Below are 24037 nucleotides of genomic sequence, written 5' to 3' on the forward strand. Positions count from 1 at the left end.
GCATTGGAAGCATGTTCTCCGCAGGAGGTTGCCGTGTGCAATTAATCTTCCCTCTTCGCACGCCGGCGGACAACGATCCAACGCCGTACTGGTTGCTGCGCCTGACATGCCATCTTAGCGGATGCAAAGTTTCCGTTCGCGATCCTCCCTCCTCGATGCGCTGCCCACCCCTCTCGTCAGATGATGGTCCTTCGGTATTGACCTCTTCACCCTCTACCTCGGACATGAAAATCTCATGTTTCAGTGTCACTGTACAATTGTGTCATCCGAAGTCCCATGTCTGGCAAGCGAACATCAACATGCTCTGATGGGACGATCATGTGCCGCAACAACATATGGCAAGGAACGTACCTGTTAGCGGTATTTTGCATATGGCGCTCTGCGTGCTTGAAGTCCGGTAATGAACTCTGTCCCTGCCTTACGATCCCATAAACTCCCAAGTGCTTGGTTTGTACCTCCCTGGCGCCACCGTTGCTCTCCTTCTCTCCCACCGCAATATAATGAAGGTGGGGCTGACGTTCTCACCGACGCTGTGTCGCTCCATCATACCCGAAACCCAGTTGCCAAGGTTTACCAATAGAGGACAAGACGTCAGGTGAACGCGAGCGCTAACCACTTCCCTCTTTGGCAGGACGACGGAGCATATTCTCGTTGCCAACGTCCTCAAAGATGACGCCTCCTGTTTCCATTTATATCTGCCCCACCTTCGCTACTGACCCTACTTCAAGATCCAGACCGTAGCATGCAACTTTGGCCGATCGTGGACGACTCCGCTTGCTGTGGATGTATTTTCCTTAATAATCTATATAGCTTCTTTCAGTATGGAATCTCAAGATAATACTGGTAATGACCACCTCCCCGTAGCACATGCGTGAGCTATGACGGAACGTCGCTGATATTTATTTGGTGGTATAACTGGCTTCAGGGACCACAGCTTCTAGTCCCGCCATCCCTGTGCGTCAACAAGCTTCCATTTTGATGCGCGTGTTCCATTTTTCATGACTGCGCCCGATACGAGACAAACTGGGTATCTAAACATACCGTCATCATCAACATGCGCGCGCCCATCGCCACCCTATCATGTTGCAAGGGGCCCACAACACGAGGCTGCAGGTAATAAAAAAAGTTACCAGATTGATATCATCCCTGATCGCAATTGTAAGACGTACTAATCTGAGACAAGTTTGCGTTGTCGGACCGTCGGTATTTACGCCACTACTCACTACTATGGACAGGAAATACATAATGATCTTGTTCTTGTAGACCTTCCATATATGGATGCTGATTGGTGACTAATAGGGCAGAGCGCCACGATTGGTCCATCAGTGCGGCGACTCTATCAGTACCGGTGGCCGTCGTCATAGGTGATGGGAGCTGGGACCCGCTCACTGTTGTCGGCGTAATAGAGGCTTTATACAAGCTTGTGAGACGACTGCTGATTAGGCTGTCGGAACGGCCCATTTCGGATGATATCGGGATTGGACGGGTGCTCAGTCAGCATAAATGGGCTATGTTGTGCGGTGGCGAATGGCGTCTATTGCAGTTTACTTCGTCTACATCATGTCCGCGTTGCTGAAAACTACCGTCCTCCGTTCTGTTGGTCATCCGTATCCATTAATTTTGCGCTCTGCTATCGCCGAGTCAAGAAGAGCCCCTAACCGTTATGCCGTATTCACATACCGAGCACAGCTCCATACCGCGACAGTCAACCAGAACTCGTTGAGTAGGGCACAGAGGGACAGTGTAAGCACTGGTTCAGAAGGACCGCATCCAGGTTCGTTTGTGTTGGCCTTGGTTATAGCCTTTGCTAATGCTTCGGGCAATGGTAGAAGACCTCGCGTTATCAAAGAAGGGTGCAATAGAGGACACTGAAAAGGCTACCACAGTTCCTCCTGCTGTTCACGGGGACTGGGTGCTGTTCCACCCTGTGTATTCCCCAGAGGAACTCAAAGCTGTTGAGGAAAGTTGTGAGATGAAACGTGTTGCGAGACACCTCATGTCAATTACAGGTTCTTCACCGCCAACCCGAAACGTTTTCGGACAAACTCGCGCTTAACCTGGTCAAACTATGCAGGTATGTTGCACACTGCTCGATTTACCGCGCCGTTCTGATCGATCGTGCAGATGGGGTTTCGACCTTGCCTCTGGGTATAAACATAAACCGTTACCCCCGAACAGTGGCAGTATGTCGTTGGAAGAACTAAGGCGCGGGGGATATGTCCTCACAGAACAGGCGTGGTTGATGGTATGTTACGAATCCGTAAACCTTATTTGGTCGAACCAGACTCATGGCGTTGTAAAGCGGATCCTGTTCCTTGAAACAATAGCTGGCGTACCAGGCATGGTTGCGGCTATGTTGAGACATCTGACGAGTCTCAGGTCAATGGTAAGCATCATGTACAATAGCTAAAGCGTAATTCTTACTGCGGGCCTCAGCGCCGAGACTCTGGGTGGATTCACACACTTCTAGAAGACGCAGAAAATGAAAGAATGCACTTGATGTGAGTGGGTTGTGTCGGGTTATTCCATCAGATTCTGATGTGGCAACCACGTGAAGGACGTTTATGGCTCTCAAGAAGCCCTCTATATGGTTCCGTGCCATGGTACTCGGCGCACAGGGTGTATTCTCGAATCTGTTCTGTAAGTTGATATCCTAGTGTCATTCGGGCTTTCTGATACGAAATCGCCTAGTTTTCTCGTACTTGATATTACCGAAGACGTGCCATCGCTTCGTTGGCTATTTGGAGGAAGAGGCTGTCTTGACTTAGTGAGTACCTCACTTATTAATCATATTGACAAATCGTCACACCCTGTACGAAGTACACGATGCATACAGGAAATGGAAGCTGGGCACTTACCAGAATGGACCGACATGCCTGCGCCCGAGATCGCCAAAGATTACTGGCGGCTGCCGAATGACGCAAAGCTTCTGGACGTCATATATGCCGTCCGCTCCGATGAGTCAACACACCGGTTCATCAATCATAGCCTGGCCAATCTGAACCCCAAAACGGACGTCAACCCTTTTGCCCTTCGTGAACCGGACATGCATGTCAAGGGCAAAAAACTAGGGTAAGGAAGCCACTTCTTCTGGCTCATGAGCCGTGTTAATCAATATGGTAGGTTTGAGAGATCAGAGGCTGAGGAATACGTTGCGGAATCGCACAAGCTTTTACATCAGGCTAAGCGTCCCAAGGTTGACGAGTCGGAACAAAAGTAGCCCTCATGAAGTTTCATCACTGTCACTTGAACATTCAACTGGATAATATTTACCGAGAATCCCCACTCTATATAATGCCTGTAATCATATTCTACTTAGCTGTCGAATAGCCATTGGGAGTCGTCAACTAATAGATAGACATGCGAAACAGACCCCGTGGGCTTGTGGGCCCCTAGCGTGAGGTTAGGGTTTGATGTCAGTTCCACGTTGCGCGATATTCACTGTGGAGAGGAGACTTGGTTGCTGGCTCTGATCTAACTGTTGTCTGCAGCATCCCCTTCGCGGGATAACGTTTTATGACAAAGGTAGTCTTTGCTGCCTTGGAGACTTGGTTGCACCTGATCCAATTCCGTAGTGTCCAAGCACGAGGATGACACAACACCCCCCTGGAGACCACTGTCCTTATCGCAGGTTCTTCATCGGCCCTATGCCCGAGAAGGTGTTTTCTGTGGCAGACCGTGTGGGTGAAACGATATTACGCGAAACCGACGATAACGAAAATAGTTCTCTTTCGAGAGCGATGGACAACCACGCCATTCATTTTTTTGTTCGCCAGGGTGGCAAGCTAGAAGACTGGAATGACGACACAAGGGCAGATGTTCGGACGGAACTGGTCAGACGTTGGAGGGAAAGTGAATGGATCCGCCCTTTCCGGCGTCAATCACGCACAGCTGCCCACCCAACACGTTGGGCCGGATGCTCATTCGAGATCGGAAACGTTCTCGGAGTAAACATTCTTGACAAAAACACTCCACTGGTGAGCAGTGCACCCGCAGCGCAGGCTCTTGATCAGGTTCCGGTCGCAGTCGCGTCATTAAGTGCTGCAAGCATGCATGTAACAACTCCGGCTGGTCCACGTTCGCAGTCGCTGAACTCAAACCAGGCATTATCACCTTCGCCTGAAGGGTCTGGTAATTATATCCATTCTTCCGGCTCTGTGCTTCTGCCATCTGCCACTGCTCCTGCGTTAAGTGCTGGAGCCTCAGTGTTGGAGAGACCCGTATCAAGAACAGAACCATTAGGTGCACAGGGTGATCGTCCCAGTGGAGAGGCCATCCAGTCTGAAACAGCTATTGAGCGCGGAAATGCACATGAGACCGTCCGTCCCAGAGTTCATTATCCAGGTGACCAAGTTGCGGACGACCTCCCAATAGAAGGCACGCTGAGGCCACAGGGTGTTCTTACGCCTGCAAGAGATGAAGTGGTAGAGAGCAGTGCTGATGCCACATCTGCCTCCCCAAGGCAGTTTGGGGTCGATGAGGTAATACTTCGCGGTGAGTATAGAGCTCTAACGAATCCAGGTACTGTCTGACCCGGTAAGAGACCGCATGCTCGTGAGGGTTAGTCACATGCCAACGGAAGGCCATCCGAGAGATTTCGATGAGGTAGAGCATCGTCACACAACCAAGTTCCATGAGGAAGGTTGGGCTGAATTCTTGGTCGTCTGGAGGGGTCTGAGAATTGAAATATACGATGATTATGTTCGTAATTATTTTCCGCATAACTTGCCAGTGTTGACATGGTTCTTTCAGACTCTTCCTGGAAGGGAGTTCTTTACCGGCCACAAAAAACTCGCTTTCCTGATTCCTCTGACATCCTCGCGGACAAATGTTTCTCTCTATTCTTTTGCCGACCTCACCTTCTGTGTTCATTGCCCCCCGATTCCAGTTGATGATCCCCGCTTAAAGGCGAGAGTCTTGTTCGGCTTGAAAGAGGGCACGAATGTGTTCATCTTCAAAGTCAAGAGCCGCACGAGGGCTGAAGACTGGCTCTGGCATTTGTGGTGAGACTGTCAGCGAGGTTTTGTGAACATAACTCCCAACTACTTTAGGCGCCACTTCCGCTGTCGGATCCCACCGTCTATTGAGATTAGTTACCCTACTACTAACACCCGTCTTAAGATCGATGTCCCCTTAGGAGACGTTGCCAACCTTGACAGGGCTTATGAGGTATTCAGCGTCGACAATATCCTTGAGACAGTGCGACAGTCGGTGATTTCTGCCTGCGGTGTACCCGGCATCGTCTTTTTCGATTGGAATTCCATCAGACAAGATTTGCAGGGGGGAAAACGATTGGCGTTAGCCTGGCGACTAGAGGATCAACTGGAGTGGATCTGGCAGCCCACAGACGTTCAAGGTAACGACAGGCGATGGTCAATCCTGTGCGGTTTATCGCTCAAGCAGGTTAGGCAGTTCTGTATTTTGTGCGCGCGGGGAGCTAATGGTACAGTAGGGCCGGAAATTACCTCATCTCGAAATACGGACTGTTGACCATTTTCGAGAATTTATTCGTCTACCGGATGGAATGAGGATGGAAGAGCCACCGGATGTCGAAGGTTATCTTGATCGTATCAAGACGCAAGGCCAGAGACAACGCATCTACGTTTCAACACATGACGGCAATCTCTTTGCGCTTTCTCCGAATGATGCAAACCCACCTGCACCTCCGAGCACACACCTCTCGCATATAGTCGACAGTCTAACGAATGTCGATCAGTATGCAGAGGGCATTTTCAGGAATGAGATTGAAAGAGGAGTTACTCAGATTCGTTCTGCTTATGGTGTTATGGACCTCAGGAATATTCAAAGTGTGAGAGCTGTGCTCCCGGAGGCGCAGCAAGGGGAACAAGACAGCGATCTATTGATCGACGCAGATGAAGGTGGAGTCGAGGGTCTTGCGAAGGCGCAGGACCCGCTGAGGCTGCGGCTACAGCGTTCTTTCGAAATTGTTTTAGTCTCTGGCCCCGTGATACGATTGGAGGTAAACTCAGTTGACATCCGCTATCACTTATTTTGCTTATCCTCGGCAGGCATACTCAGTTCGGAATTGCCGCGAGTGGATCGACAAGCTCCGAGCCCTTGTCACTTATTGGACGCAACGACATAAGGAGGATGCAAAGCTCGAGATCGACATATCCGATGTGATCAATCAACGGCCGCAACTAACACCGAGGCTGCCCAAACGCAACAATGATAACGGCGGTTCTACTCCACCCGAAGCTCCATGGGACTTGGCAGCATCATTGCCTTCTTTGACGTCCCTGTATCGCTGGTGCGCGTTGAGTGATTGCAAAAGTGTCATCAAAAGTGGGCGTGTATTCATGAGAAGAGGCTTCAGGGGCCAATACAAGTTAGTGATTGTCGCTGGCTGTGTTTTTGGCCGGCCTGACTTGGCAACTGAATTCTTCAGGATGTCACAATTGGTCTTAGTGTCGGGGCATCTGATCCAATTCCAAGTGAGACGGAGTTCAACGTTGCACCGTCGGCATTGGCGTGATATCAGTTTGTTGGATGCATACATTTATTCTGGCTACCTTGCGACTCTTGCTTTGCCTAGGGAAGAACTTAATTATGGTGATCCGACTCCTCCAAGGCGATACTGTGACGGCCTTGAGGCGGACGAACCACTAGAGGATGTCCTTTTCATGTTATGGTACCGTAAAACTCGGACCTCCACCGGTGGTAGTCAGGCAAGTCAAGTCCCGCCTCCTTCAGCTAAATTCAAGACCGTCGTTTTCAAGACGAGGAACAAAGTTGAACGAAATGCGTGGTGCTGGGCATTGGGTTGTGAGATAGAGAAGGTAGTCAGAAGGAACAGGGAAAGGGAACAACAACTGAGGGAGACAGGTGGTCTAGTGGACATTTCGCATTCGTGACGGGCGAGCACAAGGACACTGTCCATCCATACCTTCCACAAAGTAGGTTTTCGCGAGGACTGACTAGATATTACTCAATGATTAGTGATAGCCCGTAATGCATACAGAAACTGATGGTTCGGTCTAGCTCTACTGCGACACTGAGCTGCAGTCCGACCAAAATGTAAGAAGCATGAAGGTAGCAATCTAGTTCGAATTTGTCACAGCTTAGGGGTAAGAAAGAAAAAAGGACCTACAATGCAGCAAAGCAGCTTGCGGAAATTACAACTGGATCTATTCTATCACCTCGCCGTCGTCACTATCTTCTGCCAGCCTTTGACGTTGCCGTGCCGCTATCTTGATTTTCTTTTCCAGATCCTTGTCTGGACGTAACACTGCCATCGTCAGTCTCTTCTTGCATCCCGCCGCAGGGCACGCAATCCCATCTGCTCTAGCCCGTTGGAGGTATTCCTGTATGGCATCTCCGGAAAATGAATGTCCGCAGACCTTGCTAAAAGCGGTAGTTAAGAAATTTGATCGTATGAGTGGCTTGTAGCCACCTACGAGGTCATGGGGTTCACTAGTGTGGTCAGCGTAATAGGACACTTGTAATCCTGAGTTACGCCTCCGATTTCAAGATCTTCATCATCATCACTGCCATCACCACGTTCTTTGGATGTGATCAGAAAAAGTTTCATTGAATCGGTGGATACATACCTCTTGGAATGAATTCTTTGATAGGTGGTATCGGGGCGCCCGGATTTTGTACCTCCTATTTGTAGGGATATTAGTTTCAGGTTCAACAATGAATGTGATGTAGACGGACAAAGATGCCTTCCCTGAATTGCGTGTACACCACACTGGGTCCGTACTTCTGGCGACTGGTCTTGCTGCGGTAATGGTCTATCTTCTCTTTCACCCCGTTTTCATATCTATCCATCACATCCTCCTGGAAGGCCGCTATAAAATGAATAAGACATCTATTCGGAAGTTGACTCACCACGCGCTCTCCAAGCATGAGTTTCTGGTGGAGCTCCTTCAGGGTTTCCTCACGGAAGAGCATTTCTTGGTCAATGTCCAGGAGCTCCTTCATGATGACATCAACTCCATTCAACGCCTTGAGGATTCTGTGAGCCACAAAACCGATACATTGCAAATAACGAACCTCCACGGACTGATCAACTTCCATTACGTCCGCAAGGGATATGGCGACATCCTTGACAAGGGAAAAGGAGCCTTGATGTATTTGCTTCCTAATTAATTCCCAATCCTGTGCTATACCGTGCAGCTTTGCGCCTTCCTTCTTATCCAGGGGCTGGTCGCGGAAGTTCTCCACATCGATCCTCCCGTCGTCATTGTCAGATTCGAGAGCTAGACCTCCCTCTCCGTGTACAGCCTTGCCCTTCTTATCTTTCTTATCCTTCTTCACCGTTCTACGTGACTGCTCGCCGTCGCTCGCCTCAGAGTCTACGGCTTCATCGTTGCATTGGGTAAGGTCACCCGCTTCTATGTGGTCATCAGACGGCTCCCTGCGTGCACGCGAAGCTCGCTTTCGAGACGCGGCAGGCATTCTTCGGTCAACGTGTTAACTGACGGTAAATAATGAGGAGCGGAGACGCGTACTGACTGCTATCTAGGGCCGGCCCATACGCGGTTACTTGTAATTTGGTTATGTAATTGATCTGATCAAGCTTGTCTGTATACGAAGTTCATGTGATAACCTTGAGGCTACCGACCTGGTAGCGTGGCCAACCAACATATCTTCATAATACACACCAAGCGGTCGTGGTGATGGAAGTGCCCGTAGAGTCATACCAACCCAGTTGTTCTGACCGTTGTCCCCCCCTCTGAGGCCCCGGTGTCATCGCCCCTGGACCCGAAATTTGAGAGTGAAAACACAGTGGACTCTGTGCACATGTTTTATGCTTTCCTTCGCTCGAACGGATACGATGCAATGGCAGACTTCAGGTAGCACAAATTCTCAAGAAAGGAAAGGAGGGAAGTTTGTTAAGACGACAGTGTGTAAGGTGCGAACGCAAAAGTAAGACGGAGTACATCAGGATGACGTTTCTACCATCATCTCGCCTTTTCGCACACTCTTCTCTTGCGAGTAGGATCTGCAAGTGCATGTTCCATTCATGAAATTGGCATCTCGACCAGTGAACTTGCACAGCATGCATATCGCCCGATACCAAAATGACTTCATGGACAACTACTGCAAATTATATTTTGAGTTCATTTACGTGTCGCACACCAGAGCCACAGCGTACTAAGTCTTTTTTGTCTGGCGTCACGCGTCTCCTCCACTAATAGTTTGAGATGACAATATCCATGTTCCCGCAGTAGGCAGGACAAAAGATTTGGGAGTTATCAAGGAAAAATGAGACGGAGTAAGAGTACACAGAGGAAGGGAAATACAGCGACGTCGCAGGGACTCCCTCAAAGAGCGAGCAGCCGACTGGATTGAAGCGTAACGCCAGAAATGTACAAGGCCATGGAGTCACGCCAGGGAGAGCTCGGGGTGAGCGTGCAGAATATAGTCAGTGATATCGGCGGGGAGAAACGACAAGAATGAAACTGTGAGCATGAGGAACGGGGAGCAAGACGTCAACAGTGGGGTGAGGCGCCGCGCAGTGAGGATAAGGCATTCACAGAAAAACACGTGCCGTATATGCCCCCACCCGTTGTCTGTATTACCACCTGATGCCACACGGTGCAAGACGACTTTTGTTTATGTATTTATTGCAGGTGTCCACTTCACACAACTATTGAGTCACCCAGCGGAGGGGAACAGAACCTCTTACCAAAACGTCTGGGTGCAAGGTCGGTCCTGCACGTATATAATCTGACTTCCCCCCTCACCGCCAGAGCTGGTGAGCGGATTGTGTAAAAACCACCATAACGTACGGGGTGAACGGAGAGCAAGTACCAGCCACGTTGGCAACAACAAGGTAGCCTTGAGACGAACAAGCTGCGATCAAGGGGAAGAAGGTTCCAGAGATGGAGTTGCTGTTGTGATTACGAACATTCCACGAATTTCTGGAATTTTCGACGCTCACGGTGGGTCATCTCTTGGGTATTTGAAGGCCTTGTCCCGGACTGTTCAAGAGGAGACAAAAACAGTGCGAGTCGCTGACTCTCATCGAGGAGCTTGGGAAAGCTCCCCCTAGTGGGACTCGACTCCCGACAGATCAGCGGAACGTGATATCCGTGATTCTCTATGGGACGAAATCTAGTTCAAGGTTATTGAATTGTGGGGTCGAACCGCCGAGATCCTGATACAGATACCAACGGGAGGAGCTAGTATACCTAACGGCATAACCCTAGAGGGCATGGTATGAGGCAGACGCAGTAACCTGCCCGGTGGCGTGATAACGGCCGGAGATCCTGAGGGGGAAGTATCTGGCATTTACGCTGCATAGAATGTGGGTCGGGGATGCGATGTCCAGCGCTCCGCCATGGGAGGGAATCAAAACACTAGATTCCCGGTATAATTCCATTCTGTAACGAGAGCGACACGAGGCTCTGCACAGCTATGTATATCAGTTGCCATGTCCAATAAGACGCACCTGCCGTTCACCTGCTCGCCATATCGCCGTAGTCTGTTAACTAGACAGAGGCAAGCTGTTAATCGACGGCAGCCTCATAGACGGTCTGGTAACTGGAGCAATAAATCGTCGGCAGAAGTTAGTGGCGCGTGCTTACATAATGAACTACATACGGAGTATCGGAACTTACAAGCCACCGTCTCTGTGTTCACTTGGAGGAAGATGCTGTCGGTCTTGCGGAGCTGTTGCAGAGTGCCTCAAACATGGGCTCTCATGTCCCATCACAAGCCAACTGCAGCGGGGGCTTCGTTTCTCTACACTAGGTCCTTCAGCTCTTCTTCGTCGCTTTCCATGACTTTGAACCAAACCATGCGCCGAAAGAAGCCCCAGAAAGCTTCCAAGGCAAAGTCGCCACTCCTAGACAACTGTCCGCAAAAGAAAGGCGTCTGTGCTCAGATATTTATCATGGCTCCGAAGAAACCCAACTCGGCAAAGCGAAAAGTTGCCCGTGTGAAGCTGACGAACGGGAATACCGTCATGGCGTACATTCAGGGAGAAGGGCACAACCTGCAGGAGCACAGTGTTGTGTTGGTCCGTGGTGGTCGCGCGCAAGATCTGCCAGGTGTCCGGTGCGTTAGAGGCTCGTTTCGGGGTTTTCTCTAGTCTCTCTTACGAATCGGTCCCCAGCTACAAAATCGTTCGCGGTGCATTAGACTTTGGTGGCGTTGTGGGACGCATGTCAGCAAGGAGTAAATATGGAGGTGCGTGTCTTCGCGATAGTTTTTGCGTCATCGCTCATGATGCAATCAGCGCAGAGACCAAAGAAATAATTCTATATCATTCTATCGATATGTTTCCATTTTCTGCATTCGTTAATAACAGTGCCAATGACACTATCAAGTCCGATACCTTTGAAATCGTACGTTGCGTGAGGAGATACAGGCAAGGCTTTTTTCGGTCGTCAATTGTCCGGAGTCAAGAGTCCAAGTTTCTTCAAACTCGTATCGCAACAATCTCCGTCGCCGTCAGGTCCGTGTTCAGTACTTTAAACGGGTTTCATCAACCATCAGTCTTAAGTGCCACAAAGCTACTCACAGCAGTTGTCTGCGCCATCTGGGTACTACTCACCCAGATCGTTGACGTGATCATCTTGGGGGTTATTGTGGCTGTTGCCGTTGCCGTTATCCACTCTGTGGATGCTACCACTTTGGGAGTTGTGGTGACCGTGACGGTGGCAGTATAGGTCTCGGTCGCCAATTCGGTCGATGAGACTACCTGAGTGGTCTGAACGATCGACGTTGATGTGTAGTGTGCTGTGGAAGTAGTGGTTTCTGTCACGGTAAAAGTGTTGAGGCAACCGCCGGCGCCCCCACGCTTGGTGTTTTGTTGCTGAGCCTGCTGAGGAGTGCACTTGGCCTGGTGTCCGTGGAACGAATGTCAAAGCGAACTCACTCGTGGTCCGATTTGCCGGCCATGGTTTCTATGATGCGCACGGTGACTGTCCACGTTTCGCGGATGCGCAGGGTGAGCAGGGTCCCTGGGATGCCCAGGATGGCCGACATGTCTCGTGTGGCCGGCGTAACCCCTGCGCCCAGCATCCGGGAACGGGTTAGGTGACGCGTTGGTCAGCGGAATGCAGAGCAGGGCAAGAACAACAGCAAGCCGAAAAAGGAACATGGTTGCGGGTCCAAATTGAGAGGCGAAGAAGTGGTCGAGGGTATGGCGGGTTATAGAGCGCGTCGATGTCTTATGGGTTCTGAGGCGACTCTTGTGCAGCTCAGGCATCGGGTCGCGATCATCTTCCGTCCGCGACTGCGGAAGACGGGATCATGTGCGGAAGTATAATTTCGAAAGTGACTATCCGCCCACTAACCCTTAGACTTACGCCAAGGAAGATGAGACACGAACGAACTTATCTCGCAGAGAGCAACTCAAAATCATGAATATTCTCTCTAATACTAGCTGGCATGTACATTCGGATTTCGATTTCTATGATACTTCGAGTCACACCAAGCATCAAACAACCACGCTCCCCAGAACTATGGACGTGAAGTGTGTTATAATGACTGATCAAATGGAAAAGCCGATGACTCACCTGATGTTAAGTCATGCTCACATGTGAATCGTGCTTACACCTGGGATGATACTGACACTGGTCCAGAAGTAGGTGGCCGTGTTAATGGGTACGGTGTAAGGAGCGCTGTTCACAGCAGCATTCGCAGCTAGACAAAAAAAATCAGAGCAGCACTAAAGCAAGGATGTGAACCCACTCGTTGTCAGTAATCCTCCCGTGCCCGGGTTAGCACCAGCAGCCGTCGGTTGAGCAGGGGGTGCTTGTCGTAGGACAAGTGCATTGGATAAGGCGGCGAGAGACACGACCAGCAGAAAGAAGGTGCGCATGATAGAGTACGCTAGATGGTATGCATGAGTAGGGGATGGATTGGCTATAATCCCACAAGAGACGGAAGTAACGGTCGATCCGCTACGCCGGCGGGGAGAGTAATTTGCTTATCCTTATCCTGTCGAATAGCCGCCCCTGCTTTTGCGGTATTTTTTCCCCTCCGTCGCGGTGAATTTTCGCAAGGATCTTCATCACTTGTGCCAGCGGGCCGCTCAAGTCCATATAGGCGGATCGTCCGGAAGAGGCAACTGTGGATTGGGTGGCTGTGCCAAGAATTTACAAGCCCATCCACGTCCACTGCGTCTCCTTCTCAATTGCCTTGGGAGGAAGGTTTCCACTATGCTTGCAGCGCGTTCGTTGCGTTTAATGCGCATTATGCCCTTCACTCGATGCGCGTCGACTGAAGCTGTCACATCGAGTCATTCTGCTGCGGGAACTGCACCCGTCGAGGCCCAGGGTAATGCTACGGCTAAGCAAACGAAACCACCTGGAAGTCGACCGCACTTGGGCGTAGAGGTTGATCCAAATCACGGATTGTGGGCTTTCTTCCGGAAGAATGTGGATTCTGAAGGCAAAGTAACTTATGAGACCGTCGAACCTCGAGATGCCTACGCCGAGTCGGGTATGTGCTAGAATCACTGTGCGGTCGTTCTTGTCTCACAATGCAGTTCTCAGGGAGGTCATGGATTGCATCGGAGCTTCGCCGTAAAAGCTTCAAAGACCTGCACACGTTGTGGTATGTACTACTACGGGAACGCAATATCCTCGCAACGCAAAAAGAGGAGGCTAGAAGACTCGGAATTCGCAGCACTGAATCACTTGCGGCTTCTGTCCGAGACCGCCTGGTGAGTAACTTGAGGATACTCATCCTGGGCCGTTTCCCACAGCCGTTTCATAGTGCCGAAAGTCGATGGCCCGTTTGAAGTATGTTATCAACGAGCGGCGGGTGGTATATGAGAAGATTCTTGATACTGGGGAAGGCTCGAAGAAGGAGATTCCGAAGAAAATAACAGATCCGTTTTATCGAGTGAAGAGTAGACGTAGGGCTTTGCCGCGTGAGGTACGATGACACTCGTGTGCCCGGCCTCCGAACGGTATTGTCCTCCTTATGTACACATGGATATCTCGGCCTAATTGAAACAGCTCGTTGTCCACCTTGCAAGACTAGCGCTAGCTGGTTTGACTATGATATTTCCTCCGGCTTTGCTCCCAGTCCCTCATATCCTGAGAAATGTGACAGTCTCTAATAGACGGATTCTCGTACAACTCTATCTGTCTTCTTCCGCGTCTAAGTAGATGCTCGATTGCTGAGACATTGCGGGGTGATACGGCAGACGCTTGGACATGAAACATATAACGAACCAAGAGCGAGAACTTGTCCTGCGTGTGCGGCGGTTTCGTCCGTACCATTCGTAGTGCGCTAGACATACATGAGCGAAGCACGAATGAACGTAACGAAGAGACGGTTACCGTCTGTACAACGCGAGGACTTCCTTCTGAAGCCCTGATGGAGCCGACATCGTCGTCTCTTCTAGGAAGTGCCTAAGACAATCGTTCCCTGGAGGTCCGAGGGATGATTCCGGGGTATTCGTAACGACTGTCGGTTCCCCGGACACCGCCTAGTACCGAACCTCGATTTTCTTGTCATGATTTCATGGTTCCGCTCAGGCAGTGGCGCACTACAGCTCATCTAGCTGGTCATGCACGGCGACTAGGAAGACTGGGGAATAGTAATACGTTCTCTACCACTCCATGCGTTCGTTCTTCTGCTGGAATATCCGAGGCGGCCGACTATTGCAAAGATCTCGTTCGGAAACATGACTATGAAGCCTTCTTGACCTCACAGCTGTATTCACAAGTGTATCGACCTGGATACTATGCACTGAGAGCATTCTATGTGAGTACTGTTTGCCTGGAATGTTCAGAGTGTATCGGTCGCTGAACTCGGTCACGCAAGATTGAATTGGCAACCGTGAAGGAAGCCGTGTCGCAAACGACCCTTGGGCAAGGTCGGTTCGTGTTCTGGAGAAATGCTGTCAAGGACATATTCAAGGTGAGTGGTTTCGGGCATGTCGGCATTTACATTTCATTGACATCTGGGCAGAACGCGCCTCCCCGGCATCCTATTGCCATTGCCTTGCACCAGGTAACACAAAATAGTCATTTGGCTCAGTATCACTTTCAGAGGATGATATATGCGAGGGTAAGTGGTGTGCGCCTGTCAATAGTATTTCGACTGCTGATTCTGAATAGGAAGAAGAGCTATTCTCCCCAACACATCTGACTGTCGAGTCCATGACTGCCCACGCGGAGTCGACATCTTCCACATTCTTCTACCTTATCCTGTCGATGCTCCGCCAGGAATCGGCGATATTTTCTCATGCTGCTTCACATTTGGGCATCGCCCAGTCCTTTGCCACTTTCTTACGTGCCTTCCCTTTTCATGCGTCGAAAGGAGTGATGGTCATACCCGCCGAGATTACTGCAAAGCACGGTGTCAAACAACAGGAGGTGTTCTCCAAACACGCAACGTCTAAGGAACTGGAGGATGCCGTCTTCGAGCTTTCCACGATCGCAAATGACAACATGATGACCGCGCGAGAGATGTTCAAGGAAACAGGGGGTAAAGTCCCGCAAGCGGTGATGCCCCTGTTTTCTGCCGCCGTGCGTCATACTCTGGATCGTCTAGTTTGACGTTTAACCTTGCAACGTAGATTCCTACGGTGTCCATACTGACTCGACTGGAGTCTGTCAACTTCGATGTGTTTCATCCGTCGTTGCAAGTCCGTGACTGGAAGCTGCCTTGGAGGGTTTATACGAGTTACTATAACAGGCAGTTTTAGAATACGGATTTTGTATGCCGGCATCTGTCATGGACAACGCCCGTTCTACGAAAAAATGACGGCTAACTACACCTTGTATGAGTTGAACAGCATCTTTATCGTACTTGCACTGCCCTGCACAGATAGGAGCTTGAGGGAGGAGATTGGGTGTCAAGAAAGTTACTACCGTATGGAAATCGCGGACGAATTTGGAAGTCCGATTCTTTGAGGCTCTCACAATTTGGCTCACACAACACCTTGGCGTTCAACCATCACCACCACAAACAAGGGTCGGGGTCCACTTAGATCGGGCTCTGCTCGTCGTTGCCTGCATTCAGGACAGGCTTGTCTTATTGATTCCACTAGTGGTCGCCCGCAGCGTCTACGATTTCGTTGGCTATCTGCTGTCGCGGCCCGCTTTCCACCATGCAGCGTCTTTGCGGTGTGTGAGACCGTTGCTTTTCACCGCATGTATGCTCAGATACGCCGCCTATAGATGAAGTCATCGCACTTATCATCTACGAACTCGAAGATCCCACTGCTCTGACTCTCACCTCCAAGCGTTTCCTCCATGTCTCCAGAGACCCGTATGTCCGTGCCCACTATTTTCTGTCTCGCTATGGCCATATGGATGCGATGTTTTGGGCGTTGGGTAAAGGGAAAATTTTGGACGAAAGGGTTATTGATGTGAGTCTTCCGCGTGACAAAACACATGCTGGTCAAGTGCTTGCCGACCGGGGCCATCTACTGATCATGTATACCTTTCTCCACAGATTCTTTTCAATAGTGGGGCGCATATATCTCGTTACCTCCTTCAGGTCGCCATCCATCACTTCTACCGCGGAAATGCACCTTTTATCAAGTCACAATGGGTTCGTTCCGTCCGTCCCTCGGTTTTCTCATACTTCCAGAAGGTCGCCGCCGAGATGTTTGATAACGAAGTACCGGTGGGCAAGCATGAGGATGACGGATCCAAATTCCATGCCTTTTTAAAGGATAGCAGACTCCCTTCGCATATGAGGCAAAAGAACTGGGAGGAAATTCGTGACATATTCCAACGGTATAGAGTGCGCCACAGTCTTTTGTTCTCCATTGGTGGTCATCAAAAGTTGACTACGATCCCAGTTTATCCCATTCAGCATGAAGGTTTGGGGAATGGTCCCAGATTTGCTGCGTATTGATTACCCGGTCATTGTAGGATCCGCTTATGTTTCAGCTCCCGATAGCACTTGCAGTCGAACCGAGGCTATTGCCATACGCAGAAGCAAACGGCTTTCGGATTGACCCAAAGGTACTGAAAACTGACGTCATCGCCGGGTGTGATTCTCAACTTCATTATCAGTACCGCGACTTCATTTTCCGTAAGATGTTTGAGAAGCAGTCACTCAGCACCGTGGATCGGTCAGAGGAGATCGTTTCCAACGTTCGGGAATTGAAACGGCTGGACCCTAGGTATTGATGCGCGACTATGTGTGGCGCAGTTTGTGCTGAAATCGGTCGCTCAGGATGTTCCTTAGTCGCACCGTGGCAGCTGAAGTCTGTATGGAAGCCAAGACTAACGAGTCAGCGTATCGTGCTCTCAAAACATTGGACCGCACGGGGGATCTGTTGTTTTCACTTCGGTAATGCATTCCTTTGCAATAGTGGTGCTACTGGCTGACGATCTTGTCTAGTGGTTTGGTAATTGAATTGATAAAGGTGGATTGGGCCGAATAGGAGTATGCCGCGCAGTTATTGACGTTTCACTTTCGCAGCTCTTCGTGAAGTCTCGCTCTATAATGACCGGGTATACCACGAATGTTTTGCGTCAACTTTACTCCGACTTCCCATCGAATGATCTGACGGTTCGGACTGCCATGCTTTTGACAGTTTTCCTATTCGATGGCATGCTCCAACCTTCCTCACCTTTAACCATGGCGAAGAGCAAGCTGCAGAGTCTCAACCTACTTCCTGTGACCCGCCAGGACATCCTGACCATTTTGACAAATCCTTTTATCGAGAAGCCTATTATCATCCTTGATTACGCCAGAGAAGAAATGGATATGAGCCCAAAGGCGATTAAAGAACTTGTTCATGAAGTTGTCGTCACGTGTCTCGGAGTCGGAAGCAAGGTATCTGTCCATCTTTTTTAAAATATCAGCTATATTCAGGCTCTATAGGGGAAAACCATTAGAAGATTAACCGAATATTATGGATTGAAGGAATTCGTTGCCGAAGCTGCTGTTCAGCGATATACACTCTCAATAGCCGATTTACCCCCATTAGAGGATGAGCAGGCTTGTGTGGCTTACGAGGCACCGCTGTGTCCCGATTATAGTAGCACAAAGGCGAGTCGAGTGAGCTCTAACGCCACTCACCAGCGCTCAGCCAATGGCTCGTCGAATACTGAGCCACTTGGTACTGATGAAGCACCGGGTCCGTCGAGTGCTGCGGAGTCGCCCCGGGAGAACTACGACATCCACATGGAGGATGCAGTTGAAGACGACACGACTTCAAGCACTGACGATGTTGAACTGGTTGGTTTACTTTTCCTTGGATAGGCATTCATGGCAAACGTGCTGAATAGCTTAATCACAGGGTGCCATTGGCCAGGATACCCTTTCCGCGATGATCCGCCAGGATGAGATGGCCCCGATTCGGGCGCGTAGGCGCTCATATTATTACAACATGTACAATAGTGAGGTCCAAGCAAAACTTGGTTATCCAGCTGGTAAGTGGTTCAAGAGGTACGTCGCAGTACAGTATTGACGTGGACCAGAATTTTTGCAAGTTGGAAGATGGGTCAAGGAAACCTATCCTCCCGAGAGCCCTATAATGGCAGTCTTCTTTACTCATGCGGTCATCAACAACAACAGTACGGTATGTAAAATTGTTGATTCAACCCCGACCAATTTGGCGACGGCTTGTGAATAGCTGCTTCACCTTTATCTCCCCACGCCTGGACCGAACTCTCTGGCGGCGCGCGTGCCTATCACTCTTAAACATTTCAAGCTTCTTGCACATTTGGGCAGAGCACCCGTGAGTGACGTTCTAGCCGCCGTGTGGAACTTCCTTATGATTGGGGATAGAATTTCTGCCTGTACCACGAAATCGAACTCGGAGCCGAATTCTATTTCAGCGAGGAAGACTATCTCTCCAAGCAGACACTGGTGATAGAACCGAGACAACATGGGAAGCACAGGATCAGGGACGTTAAGAAAGAGACGAGCCCAGCCACGGTATCACATTCCTTGTGCCAAGCAGACCCGTCGTCGTCGACGCCACCGCGGATATGCCGGAAGAGACCGCGAAGATCGACAGCGACAACCGCCACGTCTTATATTATCCCGGATTCGGATGACGAGGCCATTGTCGAGTCTGATGATGAGAATGCAATGGTCGCACTGATGACTATGCAGGCGAAGAAGCGGAAGGTTGAGTCAAATCTCCAGCGTTGGATCAAGCACCTGTCTGCTCTTCTGGCAGAGGAGCAACGGAAGGTAAATTCCTCAGTGTTTGCTCACATAGAATTTCTTAGCTAACTCCCGTTGCAGTACAAGGAGAAGCGCAGGCGTTTGGAGAAGATTACTCCACCAGATGGTAAACTAAGAGTTAACAAGGTACTTTTCCCTAGTACAATTCTGCACGAAGGTACTGATGGCCTGTCTAGTCTGAGTTTCACAAGTCCCTTACCACGCATCTCCGTTCGTTGCGTAAGGTGGACCTTGACAAACGCAAACAGTTATATGGACCAGATGCACCTGAAGAAGACTACAGTGATGACGAGGACGATGAGTATCGATTTCAGAAATCGCGGGCAAATAAACGTCGCCGCAGCAACGTTGCCAGTTAAGTGAGGATCGGGGGACATTACGGAACAATGCATGCTCCATTACTTTTTTCTGACTGTATATTCCGACTCTACATAACTAATCACTTTGTATGTAGAAACACCTAATTTACGCCCACCCCTTCGCCACGTAGCCTGGCGCAGAATACCATCCATCATCAAAGTTGATATGTATAGTGAATGGAACGATCATCTAATCTAATCCTTTCTTCCTCCGTTTCGAAATAGTCAATCTTTCCCTCCGCCAGTAACATAAGCCTTTTTTCCTATTCTCCCGTGCCATCATCACCCACAAGTAACATGTGGCGAGGATTGCAAAAAGTAAGCACCCAATCGCGGTCAGGTTAGGTTTCCGGCAGAGATGAGCGCTAAGCGAGGGCCTGTATATTAGACATCCGGCTATGGCGGCAATGTCGTCCCCGGTAACCCGCAGCGCGACCGCACTCGCTCGCTTTGTTTGCCCGGAAAAACCCACCCGGATAGCCGTCAACGTCCCGAATTAAATGTGCTGTTGAAAGTCCACGGCGCACATTGCAATTGCATGAACCCTAAGAGGAGGGAATTGCCAGTGCACACACCCGCTTATGAAGAGTAAGTGAGAAGCGAAGTAGGAAAAGAGTAAGTACCTACCTGTCGCCAGGAGAATGCCAAAATATTGCGAGCTCGCTGTTAATTATATTCTCATTAGATTATATGCCATCCATGTGGTCCGATCCTACTCACGAGTTTTGCGTGTCAACAAGATAATATACCCTGAACGTTTGGAAGTCCGGACCTTACTCCGATAACCTTAATAAACTAGCCCCACCTCCTATGGCCGTATGGGCCGCCGCAATGATTAAGGGAACCCGAAGGTTCCACCTGCTGGACAGTCAAACAGTTTTCCATATAGAAATACCGGCGAGAGCGTTTGGAGGGACTGCCATTCTAATTAAACGTTTTCAGTGCATATTCGGCAGAAACGTAGGGAGTAACATACAATTGTGCTTGCTACGTCACGAAACCAAGGTCTGCGATAATTGTGGGCTGATCTGAGTGAATGGCCACTCGCATGTATAAACCCACGAATGAAAAGCCGTGAAACAATAAATCATATACCCAGACTAGATGATCTCCGAACGCTTGTCGGACGGATGACCACTGGAGAGTTTGGTTCATTCCGGGGTTAGAGTTGATTCGCAACCTTTCCAGCAGGCGTTCACGCTCTGCCTCGGTGAGTTGTGTAGTCAACGGTAGGGAGACGTACCATATTAGCGTTTTTATGGAAGCGAACGAATTTTGCCTTAAATGACCATGTTGGCGCGAGGAGGTAGGCGATCAGCGAAATGACCGCTGTGAGAATGCCTTCCAATACGAAAACCATTCGTCGGTGCGGTGAGCACAACATGAACGGGGAGAAGCTCATCATTTCCAACGCTTGCGGCCACCAATACCGTTCATCAAACCGACTGCGTATGCGAATATTCCTGAGCGGCGTTAGAGGACTCCATGATCTAAGAAAAGATACATTGTTATGAAGGCACTTGCTAACGCAGCCCCACCGAAGACAATGACGACACGCCAACTGGAGTACAACTTCAGAGGAGGCTCCCGGTAGGTTCTTACTTACTTTACCTTTGATTGTAAACGGAGAATAGGCATATGATGCCAGAAAAGCGGCCAGCTTCGATGGCAACCAAAACTTGAGGGCTAATGTGTGCACGCGGATCAACAGCATAGATTAGTCACTTCTGCAACCTCATGCCGAACAGTCCTGCATGGTTCTTGGCTAGCCCTTGGCAGATAGAGACGATGCCCCACATGAGGGTCAAAGCGCTTAAGTTAGGGAACGCTAGTCAGTCGACCCAAGGAAAGGTAATGAGTTAGGTGTTTACATGATCTAGGCAGGAGAGAGCACGGATTTAATACTGAATAGGTAGCATGCACAGAGTCACTGATGTACCTACGGTTAACGGAACCCCGAATACGATATAGCCGCCAAAATAAATGGCCATTGCTGTGTTATACGCCAGTACAAGGATATGGAGATTTGACCAAAAGTGAGTATCACAAACTGAAAATTGCCTCTCAAACATAGCCTTCAATTTTGAAACGGACCACCGGTCATGACAGTCCAACCCACTGAGAAAGCGTGAAGACTCACCTTGCATTTCCGATATTTGAATCGAACGAGATGAGGTACATGAGGCATTATTAAAGGACACCTTACCTGTCAAGGAAGCTAAGCAGGTAGAGTAGTGTAAGTATTGGCAACAACCTCAAGTCGACATTGCCAGTAGTTCCTTGGTCCTCAATAGCATCTGCAAAACTACCCGAGGGGATGAGCAGCGTATGGATGCCTCCGTTTGGGAGTGACTTGTCGTAAGACTCCTTTCGCGCTCGGTACAACACTTACCGGCCAATGAGAGGGCTTGCTCAGGTGCGAAAAGAGTTGTCAACAGCCGCGTCGCGTAGCTGTTTCCCAGATGTAGGACCAATGTAGGGCCATTATTTTGGGATGTTGGTGTATATCGGACCTTGTCGGAATGTACCGATCTCTCTGGGGTAGACATGGGGAGTCGACACATGAATCCTCCTGCAAAGGGTTTCTTATAACGCCCTGCATCGCTGTGAAGAGACCTTCCACATCTATCGCAACCACTGGCGTAGATGGCGCAATAGAATCTGGACCTCGAGACATATAGTAATACCCGCAGGACATTCGCGAAGGCGGAACCACGAGTTGGCCTACATGGAACTCCACATATAATATCTGAGGCGATGGCGTGCTTCCATGTGCTCGTTCAATGTACAGTAGTAGTCTAGTGAGTCTCACCCAGGACGACGACTCAAATCCACGACTGGAAATGGCTCCTATGTAGTAGCGTGGGAAACTGCTGGGACCTAATTGCTGCAACACCGAAGAAGAGAAATACTCGGAGTTGACCAGCTCAGTTTGGAGTGTAATGGAGGGCCTTTTCTTCAACGTCTGTCTCGTGAACTTTCTACCGAATGTCTATGATGGCTGACATCTTCAAAGGTCAATAACGGCTTCCTTGAAGGCATCGTGCGAGGCTACAAGGCTGGCATCCTGACCCAGAATCACTACGCCAGCCTGACGCAATGCGAGACACTGGAAGGTACCGCTTTCTCCACATCGACGTCACCCACATGCCTTACTCGACTCTGATAGACCTCAAAACTCAGCTTTCCGCAACCGACTATGGTAACTTCCTCGCGAACGAGGCCTCGCCGACGACCACCATAATCTCGGATCGGGCAACACAACTACTTGTCCACCAGTTCAATTTCCTCCGCAGCAACGCTGTCGAGCCGCTCAGCAAATTCCTTGATTATATCACGTCCGTGTTTGCGTGCTGTATCCCTGCGGAGGGAATACTGATCGCAGCACGTTCTCTCCAGATATAGCTATATGATCGACAACGTTGTTCTCCTGATCACCGGTACCTTGCACGAACGAGACACGCACGAACTATTGGAGCGGTGCCATCCACTCGGCGTGTTCGAGTCGATGCCCGCACTTTGTGTCGCGACCAACGTTGAGGAACTGTATCAGAGTGTACTCGTAGAGACACCCCTTGGTAAGTGATCGGGAGACGCCAACTACGTGCAGCAGTTGATTGTATTACTGAAACGCCCAGCCCCATACTTCCGAAATTGTCTCTCCGCGGCAGACCTCGACGATCTCAACATCGAGATCATTCGGAATACCATTTATAAAGCTTATCTTGAAGACTTCTACGACTTCGTGGGTGCGCTTGGATCACCAACGTCGGACGTGATGCGCACTATTCTGGCATTTGAAGCTGACCGGCGGACAATTAACATCTCCATCAATTCATTCGGCACCGAACTGACAAAGGAGCAACGCGCGAAGCTCTTCCCTGCCATCGGCAGATTATTCCCTGATGGGAACAATGCTCTCGCCAAAGCAGACGATATAGAACAAGTCCGGCTAGTCTGCGAAAACATCCCAGAATACCGGTCCTTTTTTGACAACTCGCCTGGGGGCAGTCAAGATTTAGGAGAACTAGGGATAGCGGCGCAGTTGGAAGACCGGTTCTTCCGAACAGAAGTGCGCCTGAACAAGGAGGCGTTCCTGCAGCAATTCCAATACGGGGTGTTTTATAGTTACGTGAAGTTGAAGGAGCAGGAGATTCGTAACCTCACGTGGATAGCGGAGTGTATTGCTCAAGACGCGAGGGACAGGATACATGACTATATACCGATCTTCTGATATTGCTTCCGCCGCTATTTTGCATATCGTGTTGCGCCTTATAATCATGTAAAGCTCCAACTCCTGGACCACAGACTATGTATCTCAGGCACAGGCACGAGTTTTCTGTTACTGTCAGCCTGAGAGCACCGATGCGTGAGTTGCCAAATACATACACCGTCGCTTTGCCCATCATTCCCTGTCGATTGCCTGTTGGTGGTAGTGACCAGCGCGAGTGTTGTCGTCGAACTGTGAAGGTGGACGGTGAGCTCAGTCCAACAGCAACACGGGCTGGTGGCTGCTAGTGGTGACCTATTCTTGTGGCCTTGTGTATTGTGTCTCACCTATGTCTGAGGCTGCTTAACAG

General features: G+C 49.9%; 10 protein-coding genes across 10 annotated transcripts; 7 read left to right on the plus strand and 3 right to left on the minus strand.

Moving 5' to 3' along the window:
* Positions 1 to 1452: 1452 nt before the first annotated feature.
* F5J12DRAFT_801283 (AOX, alternative oxidase mitochondrial precursor) lies at positions 1453 to 3379 on the plus strand. Its single transcript, XM_051744363.1, has 10 exons — positions 1453 to 1774; positions 1830 to 1958; positions 2008 to 2074; positions 2125 to 2245; positions 2303 to 2386; positions 2437 to 2501; positions 2558 to 2640; positions 2692 to 2767; positions 2821 to 3072; positions 3124 to 3379. The coding sequence occupies exons 1-10, from the start codon at positions 1504 to 1506 to the stop codon at positions 3218 to 3220; spliced, it is 1245 nt and encodes a 414-aa protein (XP_051604136.1). The 5' UTR covers positions 1453 to 1503; the 3' UTR covers positions 3221 to 3379.
* Positions 3380 to 3450: 71 nt separating this feature from the next.
* F5J12DRAFT_801290 (Pleckstrin homology domain-containing protein) lies at positions 3451 to 6991 on the plus strand. Its single transcript, XM_051744364.1, has 8 exons — positions 3451 to 3525; positions 3576 to 4494; positions 4544 to 4701; positions 4753 to 5003; positions 5052 to 5403; positions 5453 to 5980; positions 6030 to 6349; positions 6410 to 6991. The coding sequence occupies exons 1-8, from the start codon at positions 3517 to 3519 to the stop codon at positions 6873 to 6875; spliced, it is 3003 nt and encodes a 1000-aa protein (XP_051604137.1). The 5' UTR covers positions 3451 to 3516; the 3' UTR covers positions 6876 to 6991.
* F5J12DRAFT_801292 (uncharacterized protein) lies at positions 6969 to 8458 on the minus strand (the record flags this gene model as incomplete). Its single annotated transcript, XM_051744365.1, has 7 exons — positions 8020 to 8458; positions 7855 to 7971; positions 7681 to 7803; positions 7572 to 7626; positions 7419 to 7524; positions 7112 to 7365; positions 6969 to 7061 (listed from the first exon to the last, which is right to left on the minus strand). Coding segments are annotated over exons 1-6 (1018 nt in total), but the record flags the coding sequence as incomplete, so codon positions are not given.
* A 2295-nt stretch (positions 8459 to 10753) lies between these two features.
* Positions 10754 to 11232, plus strand: F5J12DRAFT_903021 (uncharacterized protein; the record flags this gene model as incomplete). Its single annotated transcript, XM_051748350.1, has 3 exons — positions 10754 to 11031; positions 11090 to 11163; positions 11213 to 11232. 3 exons carry the CDS (start codon positions 10754 to 10756, stop codon positions 11230 to 11232), a joined length of 372 nt encoding a protein of 123 aa, XP_051604139.1.
* Positions 11233 to 13073: 1841 nt separating this feature from the next.
* F5J12DRAFT_801306 (mitochondrial 39-S ribosomal protein L47 (MRP-L47)-domain-containing protein) lies at positions 13074 to 14350 on the plus strand. The gene is made up of 5 exons (XM_051744366.1): positions 13074 to 13425; positions 13479 to 13648; positions 13702 to 14110; positions 14166 to 14223; positions 14274 to 14350. Exons 1-3 carry the CDS (start codon positions 13143 to 13145, stop codon positions 13870 to 13872), a joined length of 624 nt encoding a protein of 207 aa, XP_051604140.1. The 5' UTR covers positions 13074 to 13142; the 3' UTR covers positions 13873 to 14110; positions 14166 to 14223; positions 14274 to 14350.
* F5J12DRAFT_713871 (uncharacterized protein) lies at positions 13974 to 14323 on the minus strand (the record flags this gene model as incomplete). The annotated part of the gene is made up of 2 exons (XM_051740861.1): positions 13974 to 14223; positions 14274 to 14323. 2 exons carry the CDS (start codon positions 14321 to 14323, stop codon positions 13974 to 13976), a joined length of 300 nt encoding a protein of 99 aa, XP_051604141.1.
* An 85-nt stretch (positions 14351 to 14435) lies between the features above and the next one.
* Positions 14436 to 15783, plus strand: F5J12DRAFT_801308 (isoprenoid synthase domain-containing protein). The gene is made up of 5 exons (XM_051744367.1): positions 14436 to 14700; positions 14761 to 14856; positions 14908 to 15006; positions 15057 to 15467; positions 15518 to 15783. Exons 1-5 carry the CDS (start codon positions 14458 to 14460, stop codon positions 15644 to 15646), a joined length of 978 nt encoding a protein of 325 aa, XP_051604142.1. The 5' UTR covers positions 14436 to 14457; the 3' UTR covers positions 15647 to 15783.
* On the plus strand, positions 15771 to 19606 carry F5J12DRAFT_297899 (uncharacterized protein). Its single transcript, XM_051738789.1, has 16 exons — positions 15771 to 16067; positions 16122 to 16312; positions 16399 to 16692; positions 16751 to 16771; positions 16824 to 16916; positions 16968 to 17077; positions 17131 to 17247; positions 17299 to 17323; positions 17380 to 17736; positions 17785 to 18141; positions 18203 to 18335; positions 18384 to 18484; positions 18539 to 18643; positions 18694 to 19104; positions 19159 to 19224; positions 19275 to 19606. Exons 1-16 carry the CDS (start codon positions 16052 to 16054, stop codon positions 19455 to 19457), a joined length of 2580 nt encoding a protein of 859 aa, XP_051604143.1. The 5' UTR covers positions 15771 to 16051; the 3' UTR covers positions 19458 to 19606.
* Positions 19607 to 20252: 646 nt separating this feature from the next.
* F5J12DRAFT_924937 (uncharacterized protein) lies at positions 20253 to 21095 on the minus strand (the record flags this gene model as incomplete). The annotated part of the gene is made up of 4 exons (XM_051749353.1): positions 20253 to 20381; positions 20553 to 20663; positions 20701 to 20947; positions 21064 to 21095. The coding sequence occupies 4 exons, from the start codon at positions 21093 to 21095 to the stop codon at positions 20253 to 20255; spliced, it is 519 nt and encodes a 172-aa protein (XP_051604144.1).
* A 1276-nt stretch (positions 21096 to 22371) lies between these two features.
* Positions 22372 to 24037, plus strand: F5J12DRAFT_801330 (ATPase V0 complex subunit D). Its single transcript, XM_051744368.1, has 6 exons — positions 22372 to 22420; positions 22474 to 22573; positions 22627 to 22795; positions 22857 to 23035; positions 23096 to 23919; positions 24015 to 24037. The coding sequence occupies exons 1-5, from the start codon at positions 22400 to 22402 to the stop codon at positions 23689 to 23691; spliced, it is 1065 nt and encodes a 354-aa protein (XP_051604145.1). The 5' UTR covers positions 22372 to 22399; the 3' UTR covers positions 23692 to 23919; positions 24015 to 24037.

This window comes from Pisolithus orientalis, assembly GCF_024613125.1.
Source record: "Pisolithus orientalis strain OTSU chromosome Unknown F5J12scaffold_3, whole genome shotgun sequence".
NCBI lineage: Eukaryota > Fungi > Basidiomycota > Agaricomycetes > Boletales > Pisolithaceae > Pisolithus > Pisolithus orientalis.